At 42.1% G+C, this 15,528-nt stretch overlaps 1 protein-coding gene across 1 annotated transcript; it reads left to right on the top strand.

Moving 5' to 3' along the window:
* Positions 1-275: 275 nt before the first annotated feature.
* LOC126252052 (trypsin delta-like) lies at positions 276-6,064 on the top strand. The gene is made up of 2 exons (XM_049952848.1): positions 276-685; positions 5,586-6,064. The coding sequence occupies exons 1-2, from the start codon at positions 281-283 to the stop codon at positions 5,934-5,936; spliced, it is 756 nt and encodes a 251-aa protein (XP_049808805.1). The 5' UTR covers positions 276-280; the 3' UTR covers positions 5,937-6,064.
* Positions 6,065-15,528: the final 9,464 nt, after the last annotated feature.

The following is a 15,528-nucleotide window of genomic DNA, read 5'->3' as shown; positions in this document are numbered from 1 at the left end:
TTTCAGTTTATGATTCACTACGTCAAACGATTGACTCCGAAAGAGAAGTTAAGCTATTACTATGCTGTAGCCTCTTTCTCACCACATGACTGTGCTGATGTAATGCATATTTTGAGAAAATTTCAGAATGATACGATACAAATTCTGACTTTTATCTTATCCCAGAGTGGATAGTAGCAATTTCGATACAACAACTTAAGATTATCTGTATCAGATAACCGATAAACAGTATACATATAAAGGAGGCGCGACGAGCTGGTCCAGAGTCAGCCAGTCAGAGATGAAGACTGCCCTACTGCTGTGTCTAGTGACCGCTGCCTGCAGCGCCGCCCCCTCCACGAGGCATCGCTGGCTGAAGCCTGCCTACCAGGGCCGCATAGTGGGAGGCGATCTCGTGGACATCTCGCAGTTCCCGTGGCAGATCTCCCTGGAGAGCCTGGGTTATCACTACTGCGGTGGCTCTATCATCAGTGCCACGTGGGTGCTGACTGCCGCACACTGTTTCGATATTGATGACTTAACCACTTACTTAGCACGAGCAGGAACCACTGTAAGAGAGACTGGTGGCTCTACCTTCCAACTCGCTTCCAACGTGGTTCACAGTGAATTTAGCTGGGTTACAGGGGAGTACGACATCGCTGTCTTCAGCATCTCTGGATCATTCTCATTCGGTAACAATATTCAGGTAATGACGACAAAGATACTGAAGCTTACGAAAAATGTTTATTCATAGATACAATCACCAAATAGTTCTGAACATCAGATGATGAAATTTTGTATCTGCATGTACAACATTGTTGAGGTAATCGTTCTAAAACTCTGAAGAGCGTCTTACTACGGTAGAAACCGGTCTCCATGGTGTAACTACTCGTATTTAGTGGCTGTTGCTGTGAATAATAATTTTCGAAAATTTTACGATAATGGTGGTCTTGATTACATCACTATTCGGTGCTTCGCAAAATAACTATGATTTATTTAAGCAAATTGATCCTAAATTAGTGATGCTAATGTTCCTTACCTTCCACATTTGCCTTTTATTTCAGGATCTTTAGAACAAATCATTGTCGACAGTGTATGACTCTTCTTCCATATGAGGAACTTTGAATAGTCAAATGTTTTGTTTTATTTATTTTCAGTCTTAGCATGTCAAATTTATTCACGTTTGTAGTAACATATGTGCAAGGTAATAAATTTTAGTCCCAAAAGTTTTTAGTGTAGGTTATTCCCTTCTCTCCCATTTAGTACTAGCAAACTGTTACTGACAAACTGTCGTTAATGAAATGTGGACGTAGCGCTCCCACCTCCTTTTTTTGTTGTGGGATTCATTAAACTGTATTGGTATTAATAGCTAGCAAAGCTCACATATTTTGTCTTAAATTGACACTGCTGTTAAATATTATCTCCAATATCGTTTCTTCCTCGACATCGCTCGTTAATCTTTCTAATAATGCCTCCTTACTTCTGTGCCTTATTAGCAGTATGCTGCTACCTCGCGCTACTTGTAGATGTTTATTGATTATAGCTAGCAGTGAACATGGCTCACTGAACATTAATACAGCTATTACCCTTGAATTACACGCGAATATATTAATCGAATGTACGTAAAATGGTGTGGTACATCCTTCGTTAGCTGAAATGTTCCAACTAATTGTGCTATGAATTCTCTCTGTCAGGCGAGTTCCTAGAGAATATCTCGTCTGGAGTACAACAACAATGCCAGTCGTCCTCCTAGCACTAGATCGTATCTAGGTCATTTATTACCTCTAGGAATCCAGCAAGGAACATCTTTTCTACATATTCCAGTCATTTACCTAGCTACATGTACCGCCTGTTTCCATTTTACTTTCATTGTGGTCATAATTACGTCTCCTCTTGCAGTCTGATTAGTGATCAATTTGTTCTTTTTCCTGTCTCTTAGCTACATCCGCAATGAATAACTCTACTTGTCTCCGAGAAATCCTCACCTTTGAATAGATTCGTCATTAGAAGTCCAAATCTCACCCCATTAATCAAAACTTGAAAAACACAATATTTATATGCTTTCCTATATAGACACAACGGAAGCTTGGTTTCGAAAACTTCTATTATTATGTCATCTTTTTACTTTTCTGTTTATTACTTTTGCTGTACAGTCAGTCACTGTCTTCCAGCTCCCCTGAATACAAAACTCAACAACTGCTTTCTATAACTCTACTACTACTTTGTAGAATTTTCACTTCGATGTATTTACCGCACATTAATTGTTATAGGAGTTGTTATCAGGTCTTGTTACAAATTTTATATACTGCATTTGTAGTTGAATTTTATCTGCACGAAAGGTGAGCCGTACAATTTCACATGCTAAATGAAGGCATTCTTATTTCGTTTTCACCTGTTTAAGGATTTGATAACTATCCCTATGGCCACTGAGAAAAGTTTTCTTGATATAGAGTCTTCTGCTTCAAGCCATAAGAGTATGGAGGTACTTAGGATGGTGCAAGGGGAAAAGGTCAACGTATTGGAAGATTCTGAGTGGGCTACTCTGTGTGTCAGCTCAGCAAATCGTGAAATTATGGCAGTGACTATGTCACTGGCAGAGCATCGTCGAGATGTACATGTACATAGAGTTCTTGGCACCTAGAAATCAGTAATATCAGTGGTAAACGACAATAGTAGGTACAGGGCATTGGTACAATGAAGGTCAAAGAGGCAGAAGCTAATGCATCAGCTAATGTGATGCTTGATCAGGTAATTGTACATATGTGGCCCAAGGAGGTGGAGTCCCTCAGTTAAAGGTGGATGTAAACTACAGTTGTAAAGCAATGGTTCTGAGACATAGATTGTATTAGGGCGATGTAAAACTCAGTTCTAAGCAGTGATTTCAGGAGAGTGAAAGTACCAGTAGATTCATAGTAAGAGAACACTTTCTTGATGTTACTTGGTAGCTACTCGAGAGTAATTCACTGCCTTCTGCTGCCTGCCTATCGATTTCTTTTGACTTGTTTCTGTGGCTTGCCGCTTTTTTCTTGCAGATCTGTTCAACTTGGTCGAAGTTCATACTTCGCTGACTGAAAATAAAGTCGATAAAGGATACACTTTATTGTACTCTTCATATTCATAGTTTCCAGCAACCGACCTCATAAAGGCAGAACTTTTCAGCCTCTGAGATGTCATCCCGTCTCTGGCAGGTGCGCTCCCACTTTCCATCTACATTTTACGACCATAATTTTCAGCACGCTACATAGTAACGACAGAAATGTTTACTTGACAAATTTTATATATCGAATCTGACAAGAATGGAGACACCCTACTAACATACACATCTCTCCTGCAATGCTACCGTTACTTAACAATTTTTCGCATGATTATTACGCAACTTGTGGCACCAATTCTGATTAGAGATGGGGAATCCACTCCTGAACTGATTTCTTTTTTATAAGGAGTGAGCTATAGGTGACTCGGAGAGAAAAGAGCAGTAGCTGCTATGATCCTAAATGTCTCTCTGGCGACATTAGTGAGCAAGACGAAGATTCTGCGGCAGGCTGCAGCAAAAGCGTCCCACACCGCATGGGGAAGGAAACTTTTCGCAAGCTGTAGAAAAATACGCTATAGACCATGTGCGTATATGGATTTGCGTGTCTTGCTGATGTGTGCAGCTTTTATCGCCCGCCGGCCGAGGTGGCCTAGTGCTTCTAGGCGCTACAGTCTGGAACCGCGCGACCGCTACGGTCGCAGGTTCGAATCCTGCCTCGGGCATGGATGTGTGTGATGTCATTAGGTTAGTTAGGTTTAAGTAGTTCTTAGTTCTAGGGGCTGATGACCTCAGAAGTTAAGTCCCATAGTGCTCAGAGCCATTTTTCTCGCCCGTGAGAATAATAGAAAATAAGGGAAGACTAATTCTTGACAATGCTGCATTAAAGCAGAAAACACTTTGCCAGGTGGTGCAGAGGAAGCCGAGGCGAACAATTAGATATACGACACTTGTGGTCTGTCAGGTCGAGAAACTACCTCAAATTCGGCTAAAGCTCTACAGAAACTAGAGCACGTGCTCGTTTTGCGAGGCTTTATACTAGTATATTGTCTCGCCGTCCTCATGCAAACTATTAGTCCCAGAGAAAAAAATTAATACGACTTTTTGCAGGAAATCTGCTCATTCAAACTTTTGACTTCAGTTCTTCTCTGACATCAGCTTTCATGCTCCTGTCAGATGGTGTGTACCCAGCTACACATTTTATGAACAGTATCTTCAGTGCTTGTATTCATTGCTCATTGCCTTTTCTAACAGGTAATGACATCGTTTCACAGATCATAGGGAGAGTTTTCTTTCTTACTTTAGTTTTGAGGGTTATATAGATTATTCAGTTAATTTAGTTAAATAATTATAATTTTTGTATGTCCTTTTCTATGACGAGTGAGGTAGTATTTCCTGGAATGAGTTTCTGGCCGAGCAGTTCTAGGCGCTTCAGTCTGGAACCGCGCGACCGCTACGATCGCAGGTTCGAATCCTGCCTCGGGCATGGATGTGTGTGATGTCCTTAGGTTAGTTAGGTTTAAGTAGTTCTAAGTTCTAGGGGACTGATGACCGTAGAAGTTAAGTCCCATAGTGCTCAGAGCCATTTTTTTAATGAGTTTCGTCTTTCTATTTCTTGATCATATATTATTGTTTTGCTGGGAATTTGTTCGTGGCCCCTGAAAGCCATAACTTTTGTTTTCTTTGAAGATAAGAACAGATTACTTAATGTAGCTTTCGTGCGTAAAATATGAGCAGGTGTTTGGACTGTGTTCTCAGCTCCAAGGAAGTCACACACCGTGATATGTGTCGATTGTTGAGCTAAACAGGCATTTATGTGACGGATATTTACCTAGAAACAGCGATCCCTTAAACGGAAGGAAAATCAGAAAATTGCTGTACCAAATGGTATAACAATTGGCTCTAAAATATATTGTATTTCATTTATGTCAGTGTTCTGTGACCTTGTATTTTAAAATGAAGGATAAATATGCACCGAGAAAATAAATCGGGTCATTTCGAGTAAAGTAGGCCAAATTTTATTTAAAAATCATTACATTAATTAATTTTTCCTTCTCAGGTACAGATATACTTATCGTAAACGATGACTGTAGACACTTAAGGTTAATTACAGCTATGTTATAATTCTTACACTGCATTTTGTTTCCAATAAAAGGATGAAAGCGTAACAAGAATCAGTCTTATTTTTAAGAATTTGCTTAAAATTTTGTTGTAATACTTTTAATTTTTACACCAGACGAAACATAGAACTTTCCAATCTTAAAACATAGCTTATTGCTCTTCGTTCTATGTTCTTTCAAAACAGTACCAAATCAGCTAAAAATAGAGGTATAGTGATCTACATTAAAGGAAAAAGGTGCTTTCCTTTTATTTATTTTGTGAGTGAATGATGAGTGATGACTCATGAAAACGAGTTAGGCCATTAGAATGAAGGAGCAGTTCTGATCTGATCCATGAAAGGAAAGGGTTTGCCCATGCCTAGTTCTGATTACTACGCAGTAGCCTACGTAATTTGTTAGTGCTTATCGTATGTACCGACACGTTGTCTCTACAATGACGGTGGAACTGTCCACAGACGATCAGCCTCGGCACGACAGAACCTGCAGTTGGCACATCTGTCACGATTAGTGGATGGGGCCGCGTAGGCCTGGCAGAGTCTGGTTCTACGCAGCTGCGGGCTGTCAGCACGGTGGTGGTGGACAGAACCACGTGCGGCGCCTCGTGGGGTGACGTCACGGAGAACATGCTGTGCACGGGCGGCGACGGCAAGGGCGCCTGCCAGGGCGACAGCGGCGGTGCGCTGGCCGTGGGAACCACGCAGTACGGCGTCTTCTCGCGCACGTTCTGCTCCAACAACGGCGTCCCTGACGTGTACACCAACGTCGCTGCACTGCGGTCCTGGATTACCAGCAACACAGGCGTCTAGCCTGCTACCTCCACTGCACGCCAGTGTAAAAGAACAGTAGTTAAAATCGTAAACACGAAATAACGTTTGTTCCAAATGGTGCAAGGAAGCACGAATGTGTAGAGTTTAACGCTCTGTTGACAATAAATTGAGAGATGTATATTGATAAAATGTAATCAATGTCAAGTTTCGGATCCAACGACCATTTTTCATCCTACTTACGAATATGTGCATAAGGGGGGTAGGACGTCAAACCGGCCGACTTGGAGCAGGAGAGGCACCACAGGACATTTTAATTTCCACTGTCTGTACTTTTACAAATAAATTCATAAAACTTTGTGAGCACGACCAGGAAGGATTCAGAATTCACACTCATAGCAGTGGAAATTCGAAAACATAACAAAATAAAATTTTTACATGTGAAATTTCATCAATTTTTTTCACTTACTAATGGCAGTATTTGTTGCTATAGGTACACTTTTCTTCATAAGTAAGAGAGACTCTTCGATGAATTTTCCACAGCATACAAACCATACTTAAAAGTGTCTGAAACTCTGGAATTTTCCAAATCTATTAAAAACTGTGGTAAAAATTGGGGTAATTAAGTATAAAATTTGTGTTTTTTCTAAACATGAAGTTTAAATTCTAGAGTTTCATACAGCCGTGAGTATGGTATGTATGCTGTGCAAAATTCATCGAAGAATCTCTCTAACTTATGAAGAAAAGTGTACCTATAGCAACAAATGCAGCCATTAGTAAGTGAAAAAATGATGAAATTTCGTACGTAAAAAAAAATGTATTTTGTTACTTTTCGAACTTCCACTGCAATGAGTGTGAATCCTGAATCCTTCCTGGTGATGCTGACAAAGTTTTATGAATTTATTTGTAAAAGTATAGACATTGAAAATTAAAATGTCCTATGATGCCTCTCCTGCTCCAAGTCGGCCCGTTTGACGTCCTACCCCCCATAAAACAAATCAAAAATTATGATGTCACTAAATAGTCCTAGCTTTCGAAAAAAATATGCTTTTATTTATTCCCCTCATCGCGCAAATACACACTCGAGCAACCACGCGCGCTGTATCTTCTCTAGTGATAATAAAATACCTCTATATACAAATGGGACAGAAAGTTAATCACCCGTTGCAGATATCATTCTAATACCCTTTAACATCATATCTAGGCTTGAGGATGGCCTCAGTTCCCTAGGAAGTGAGTTTAGGAATTTCTTCAGGTACCCCAAACCAGTCTGAAGTCATCCACTGTGGATCAGATCCCGTATAGCTGTCAAACTATGGCAATGCTGATCGCTAGTCTTCACTCGTTGTTCCAGTAGTCCGTGACATGAGGTTTGGGGTTAACATTTCGGGATTTAACGGCCTGGGAAACGTGCTATGGAGCTCCTGAATGCTCATCAGATCAGGAAGGTTTACGGGCAGCCACGTGAACAAGATTTTAGTTATCTTTGAAGAGCCGCGCGGGATTAACCGAGCGGTCTAGGGCGCTACAGTCATGGACTGTGCGGCTGGTCCCTTCGGAGGTTCGAGTCCTCCCTCGGGCATGGGTGTGTGTGTTTGTCTTTAGGATAATTTAGGTTACGTAATGTGTAAGCTTAGGGACTGATGACCTTAGCAGTTAAGTCCCGTAAGATTTCACACCCATTTTTTTTTTCATCTTTGAAGAAGTAGATGTAAATAGTACACTCATCAGAACATGTAGATGAAAATACACCTGGCTACCAACTGTGTGACTGTTCTTAGCAGACAGAGTACAGCGCGCCATCCTCTACGAAGAGAAATCTTCAGATGTAAAAGTAACTTTTGGCGTTCCCCAAGAAAGTGTTGTAGCGCCATTACTCTTCACAATTTACAGTCATGGAAAGAAGTATTGTTCATGTAGAGTAACGTTATTTATTATACGAAAGATCACAACCAGAGATGTTATTTGGTAAACTTATTGTATGTGATTTCCTTTCTGATCTGTACATAAAAGTATTAACTAAATTAGCCTACTGCAAAAAGTAAATAATAATTCTGTACCAGACAGGCTTCACACAGTAGGGAAGAAGTATTCACACACTACTAGAAATGTAAACATAGAAACGACTAACGAACCGCTTGCAGCGAGGAACACCTTCGGTGGCCAGCGTCACCTCGTGCACGTTGCTTCTGATACGTGGTGAACGCCGTGCAACAGCAAAATGGTCCGCAAAGGGAAAGAAGAAACTATATAGGAAAGGCACATAGTTATCCATCAATATGAAAAGGGAAAATCATTTTCAGAAATAGGTGATGTATTTGAAAGAAGCTGGGCAACTGTGCAGTCCATAAAGTCGCGATACAGAGACAGAAATGTTCTCATTAATAGCCTAAGAAGAGGTCGACAACTGAAGCTAATGCAAAGAGAACGAAACATGTTGGTAATGATAGTCAAAAAAGATCCTAAATTGACAGCTTCTGCACGTATTAATGATCAGTTCCGGAGGGAAATCACACCAAGACCTCTTCGATATATTTAAGTACTGCAGGTTATGGCGCTAGGGTACCAGGAAAACAACCAAGAAGAACAAGAAATTAAGACTTGAATTTGCTCGACAGCATATAACCAAGAACTATTGTTACATGAAATAGTTTTTGAAACCCAAATTTCTGAATGTGTGGCATCACTACAGTCGTTTGGATGTCCGCGCACTTTCCATGCTTTCCTGGTAGTAGAGCTATATCAATATAATTTTTTGAGATGCTTTTAGAGGTAACATTTTTGATTGACAATTGCTGAACTAAGGCGCGAAAAACGTTTGCAGAACAGACGCACTCTGCTCTCTGCACTGTTTCGTCGGGTTCGGAATCTAGTGCAGACACATACTTCGGGCTCTGAGTCCAGGGAAGAGACTTTGGGTTTTGCTGTCAGCAGACTCTCTTCCGTTCGCGAACCGTTGGCACCTTCCGCAGCCAACACATTCACACTTAAAGAATGGTGAGATTTACAAGTAGCACCGGCTGTAGAAGTCCCGATGAATTCAGTTATGCTCCATAATTTCACGGTTTGTTTCATCTTGCCACTGGGACAAGCACAGTTGCAAATTTACAGCTATTCAGAGCATAATAACCAATCACTGTTGTCGAGTCGTGGATTTTGGTCAGTAAGTTTTTAACCTGTTACGAACCTGAATTTAGCATCACGTATTCCCCTATTCTAGACTTGGCCAACCACAGGTCATTCCAGTATTGGTTTCTTCCTTTTATTATTAGTGTTTGTCATGTCAAGAGTAAGTTTATACTGAATTATTTGAGTCTTTTTAAAGACAAATCATTTACCGTTAATAAATTCAGGGATTTATTTTACCTTTGAATTTAATTTCATATTTAAATCATCCTTTTGTGTAATAAGTGCAAATTTGGAATTAAATAATTGGTGGGTCGAAAATTAATGTTTGTTAATCCCTTTTAACACAGTTTAATTAGTACATTTCTTGGGCCAGAGATCTAGGTGCGCAACGTTAGCATAATTAATCTCTCGTTAACAGAGCGGGGGTTTCACAAACTACAATAGTGCAACTAATGACCTCCACTGAAAATTGCTGGAACCAGAAGAATGCGACGTGTAAGGAGTTGTAAAAGGCGTAACTGATGAACTGGGAAATGATAAATTATTGTTAATACTCCACGAGAGTGAGCGTTAAAGTGCCTTCCGCTTCTACTTTCGATTCACGAATGGATGTCTTAGCACACTTTGACATTACTTGGCCCGTTTCCTAACAATTACTATCGAAAATAAACACCTAAGTATCATAATCCAAATTAAGTCTGACCTCCTAACAATTGTTGTGTAATCCGATTTTATAGGCGGAAGACTGAATTATATTAACGTTGTAGCTATGTTATGTCTTGGGAAGGCAGAGAAAGTGTTGGCGCAATCGTTTGTTCACACAGCCTCAGCCTGTCGCCGTATTGCGCCAGTGTGCGAGTGACTCGGGTCCTGTACCGAGCGCATGGCTGAGGCGGAAGCGCCTCGCGATTTGACCTAATATGGTAACGTTCACACACAGGCTCACTATGTACGTCAGAGGTAATCTTCCAGAAACTTGAGGAACGCTGTAAAGAGGGGATCGGCCCTAGAATGACGTAGGCAGTTGTGGGGCGGCGGGTGGAATTTATACTTGTTTATAATATTTTTTGTGTAGTAGGAATTATGCATTTCCCTGCCGTTTAACCATATGTGGGGCGGCAGGTGGAATTAATTGCTATATAAATGTTCCTCTTATTTATGTTGTCTTTTTCCGTTCTCAACACTGGCTCTCTAACTACAATATTGGCAACCAGAATGTGATTAGCAAAACGTGAAGCCTGTAATTAGAATTCCTAGTGCCCACTTCATCTGAGAAATACACTTATAGCTACAGCTTATAGCTTTGAGGAATTAGGAGATTGTCTGGGATTCATAATCAAAAACGATCCTGTAAAAACGTTCGCTATATTCTGAAAGTCACAGATAAAAAAAAAAAAAAAAAGGAATCCACACAATCCAACTACCAGAGCAGTTCAGAGTCTAATGCGATGATGCAACTATAACTGTCCAAATTAAATGTTTAAGTGAATGCTCGCCATAATTTGATGATAATGTTCATCAAACGCCACGCTAAATAATGGTAGAATGTCTGTCCCGCGACGGCACGTGAAAATACGACATACGCAAACTGAAGATAGATCATTAAACTCATCCCAGAATTAACACTTCACTCGAAAATGATTTCATGGTTACGCGTATCCCGAGTAACTTAATACGGCATCCGAGGCTGTTTATAGCAATGATACCGACGCGACGCGACTCCCGGCACAGGTGGCGTGCTATTCAGCGTCTGGAGGGAACTGGGGCCTTACTCTCTCGCGCAGTGTTTTTTATACACTCCTGGAAATGGAAAAAAGAACACATTGACACCGGTGTGTCAGACCCACCATACTTGCTCCGGACACTGCGAGAGGGCTGTACAAGCAATGATCACGCGCACGGCACAGCGGACACACCAGGAACCGCGGTGTTGGCCGTCGAATGGCGCTAGCTGCGCAGCATTTGTGCACCGCCGCCGTCAGTGTCAGCCAGTTTGCCGTGGCATACGGAGCTCCATCGCAGTCTTTAACACTAGTAGCATGCCGCGACAGCGTGGACGTGAACCGTATGTGCAGTTGACGGACTTTGAGCGAGGGCGTATAGTGGGCATGCGGGAGGCCGGGTGGACGTACCGCCGAATTGCTCAACACGTGGGGCGTGAGGTCTCCACAGTACATCGATGTTGTCGCCAGTGGTCGGCGGAAGGTGTACGTGCCCGTCGACCTGGGACCGGACCGCAGCGACGCACGGATGCACGCCAAGACCGTAGGATCCTACGCAGTGCCGTAGGGGACCGCACCGCCACTTCCCAGCAAATTAGGGACACTGTTGCTCCTGGGGTATCGGCGAGGACCATTCGCAACCGTCTCCATGAAGCTGGGCTACGGTCCCGCACACCGTTAGGCCGTCTTCCGCTCACGCCCCAACATCGTGCAGCCCGCCTCCAGTGGTGTCGCGACAGGCGTGAATGGAGGGACGAATGGAGACGTGTCGTCTTCAGCGATGAGAGTCGCTTCTGCCTTGGTGCCAATGATGGTCGTATGCGTGTTTGGCGCCGTGCAGGTGAGCGCCACAATCAGGACTGCATACGACCGAGGCACACAGGGCCAACACCCGGCATCATGGTGTGGGGAGCGATCTCCTACACTGGCCGTACACCACTGGTGATCGTCGAGGGGCACTGAATAGTGCACGGTACATCCAAACCGTCATCGAACCCATCGTTCTACCATTCCTAGACCGGCAAGGGAACTTGCTGTTCCAACAGGACAATGCACGTCCGCATGTATCCCGTGCCACCCAACGTGCTCTAGAAGGTGTAAGTCAACTACCCTGGCCAGCAAGATCTCCGGATCTGTCCCCCATTGAGCATGTTTGGGACTGGATGAAGCGTCGTCTCACGCGGTCTGCACGTCCAGCACGAACGCTGGTCCAACTGAGGCGCCAGGTGGAAATGGCATGGCAAGCCGTTCCACAGGACTACATCCAGCATCTCTACGATCGTCTCCATGGGAGAATAGCAGCCTGCATTGCTGCGAAAGGTGGATATACACTGTACTAGTGCCGACAATGTGCATGCTCTGTTGCCTGTGTCTATGTGCCTTTGGTTCTGTCAGTGTGATCATGTGATGTATCTGACCCCAGGAATATGTCAATAAAGTTTCCCCTTCCTGGGACAATGAATTCACGGTGTTCTTATTTCAATTTCCAGGAGTGTATTTGGGAGGACAGGGGTTGAAATCTACATCCAGCTAACGATACTCAGGTTTTCTGTGATTGCTCTAAAGCATTTAAGGCAAATGTCGGGACGATTCCATAGATCGGGCACACCGCCTTCATTCCTCACCCTTCCCAAATACCAGCTCCTCTTCAAATGGTTCAAATGGCTCTGAGCACTATGGGACTTAACTTCTGAGGTCATCAGTCCCCTAGAACTTGGAACTACTTAAACCTAACTAACCTAAGGACATCACACACATCCATGCCCGAGGCAGGATTCGAACCTGCGACCGTAGCGGTCGCGCGGTTCCAGACTCTAGCGCCTAGAACCGCTCGGCCACTTCGGCCGGCAGCTTCTTTTCATCTGTAATGATCTCACCATCAACAGGTTATTAAATTCTAATCTTTCTTCCTTGTTTTTGCGCCTTTAATCAGCGTTCAGCGAGATTTGCAGTAACTGCTTTGTCTTAATAAGCTTCATCATTGGTATTAATTTGAAGGGAATACGATTTTCATACACGTGGTTACCTAATGTTTAGTAAGGAAATGTTAACTTCTAGAGGACTAACTTCTTGTAGAATAAAAATTAATAATTGATTCTTGCTTCGCTACTTGGAGAAACAAAGTTATAATTATAAATGCAAAGCACTCTATTTTGTATGTCCTACAGAGTTAATTTATTTTGTTAAGCGCCTTTCGGGTTATAAGACCACGAACAGACTTGAACTAACTTCGTCGTCAAATATGGTACAATATTCGTCAACAATACCGCGTCCTACCAGAGCACCATCCCTCTCCGTGTGACAAAAACAGTGTCCTCATCACTGACTCGTCCAGGCCAAGTCATCACCACGGTTCTTTCCATGGAGGAAAATGTCTAATTGCCTGCAATGACAGCCAGATAGCACTAGCCAAGTCAGAAAATGTATTTTCTGCTGAAAAGTAGTGGATCTTTCACAAAGACTCATTCGATTTCACATGATTATATCTTCTAAGGCTAGAGGTCAGCCTGGCGATCGATCGCTCATTACCCTATGTGCGTTGTGTAGAGGTGCCGACAATGCAGCTACAAACTGCGTTTTGCGTTCTTTGTTACAACAGGTGCAAATGCGTTGCAACCGTGAGGAGTACGGCACTGCACCTCCTCCAGCTTCGCCGGTTGCACCAGGTTTCTAGACAATGGTTGTTTATTTAAGTGTAACACCAGTGACAATGTTTTTTTGGGTGGAAGGAAAGGTGATAAAGGAATAATATTTGGGGTAGTTATTGCACATATATTTAAATATATTTAAAAAAAATTTTGGGCGGAAAATATTACACAATGACGACACTGCAGCAATTCTTCCGGGGCATACTGAATTTGAGGCGGGTTGCGGCACGCACTATAATTAGTGCCAATTTCAATCTGGAAGAAAGAAAAAAAAATCTATGTAATATACATGAGTGCAGCTAGTGAAACACTTAGGGGATTTTGGAAATATTTATTTACGTGTAGTTGGCGAGTGTTTGAATAGAGTCGTTTAGTTTTCAACATATAACGATAGTCATTTGTTAATAAATATTTTTTAAGTTAACTATTCGAAAATCCTCTAAATGGTTCACTTTGAAACGTTATTTTAAATTTCTGGTTAAATTTTCAAATAAAAAGATTGAATATTGTTGGAGTTACGCTATGCGCCGTTTTGAAAAATCTTATTCCGAGAAAAACGTTTTCAAAGTTTCCAAATGTGTTATAGACATGAAAAAAATGAAAAAATTCTACTTTTAAAAAACGCTTACCATTAACTGCTATCCCAGGACCGGCCTGTCGTACTGTTGCCGTTGTGGGCGAAATCACATCCACTAGTTTATCATACAACGAGTAAAATATCGGCCGTTGTAATTCCACGAATACACAAAACTTTATAATTCCGTTTAGCTCTATTCCAAGCAGACACATTGCTAGGACTATTACACAGTTGATTTCATATGCGTTCCATATACACTTACTGCTCCGTACAACAATTTTTGGGCGGTTTGGGCAAGGAATAATATCGTGAAACCTAAGGCTCGAGGACTTCGGTCTTGCAACGTGATGTCTGCATTGCACGTTTGAATTTCACGTGTTGAGAAATAACACAGCAACGCCAAGAAAATTTATAATCATATAGCTCAATCTCTAATTGACATCAAAATCCTTGTCATTGTCTTGCAGTTTCTTAGGTAGATTCACTAATTCCTTCCGAACTCAAGCTGAGAGCCTCATATCTATTCTTTGGACGCCTTGATGACTTGCTTCTTCGACGCAGAGTTGGATACGATGTTTTCGTACCTTTTCTACCTGAGAACGCATTCTTACCACTTCATACAAAACTGTATGCTACAAGATCACAGCCGACTGTTGTAGCCGAGCGGTTCTAGGCGCTTCAGTCTGGAACCGCGCGAACGCTACGGTCGCAGGTTCGAATCCTTCCTCGTACATGGATGTGTGTGATGTCTTTAGGTTAGTTAGGTTTAAGTAGTTCTGAGTTCTAGGGGACTGATGACCTCAGACGTTAAGTCCCATAGTGCTCAGAGCCATTTTATAAGATCACAAATAAATTACCAAATGTCAATACAGTAAACAAAAATCAAGATTCGAAGCCAATGAGCTGTCTTTTTCGTACGGACTGATGCTTGTTGGCGCAAGGCTAACGTCGTATTGTTTTAAAATGCTTGTAACTATACCCAGACGGTACAGGGGGTATCGAGATGATGCAGGTAGGCCGTTTCGGGTCATCCAAGGCGCTAGAGTGGGAGATTGGAAATCCATAGAACAATTTTTTTTCCAGGGATTAGAGTTTTTGCCTCGTATTTTAAAGCGTCTTTTAAGCCAATAAAAAGAAAATTGATTTTTTTAAAGTTCTACCCCTTACAGTCAAATCACATGTCGCCGCGTTGTGCGCGTTCGAGATGTAGAGTTTTGCTCCTAATTCGCAGAAGTCTACTCGTCACACCACCTGGGGGCTAGCCATTCGTCGTGTGTCTATATAGTGTATTTTACGGTGATGTTTCTGTTTCAAACTATACAGGATACAAGCCCTTCAGAACTATATAAAAGTAAAAAACAACGTATTGTATGAATTTTTGTGTATTTCTTCTAGACGTGGAGAGGTAATAGCAATTTAGCTTCACGTTTGATGATCAGTGACAAGTCTATGTTAGATTTAAGTGGAAAAGAGTAAGAACACGAAGAACGTAAGCCACACATAATAGACGAGCACGAGAGAGTATCTCCAATAAGAAACTTCCTGGCAGATTAAAACTG

This window comes from Schistocerca nitens, chromosome 4 (assembly GCF_023898315.1).
Source record: "Schistocerca nitens isolate TAMUIC-IGC-003100 chromosome 4, iqSchNite1.1, whole genome shotgun sequence".
Classification (NCBI taxonomy): Eukaryota; Metazoa; Arthropoda; class Insecta; order Orthoptera; family Acrididae; genus Schistocerca; species Schistocerca nitens.
Note: the sequence above shows the minus strand (reverse complement) of the source record. Positions and strands in the feature narration are given on the sequence as shown.

Bases quoted from the DNA above. Each gene is read 5' to 3' on its own strand.
- LOC126252052 (XM_049952848.1), top strand. From the start codon at position 281: ATGAAGACTGCCCTACTGCTGTGTCTAGTGACCGCTGCCTGCAGCGCC. The intron at 686-5,585 runs GTAATGACGACA...AACTGTCCACAG, and splicing joins CATTCGGTAACAATATTCAG to ACGATCAGCCTCGGCACGAC.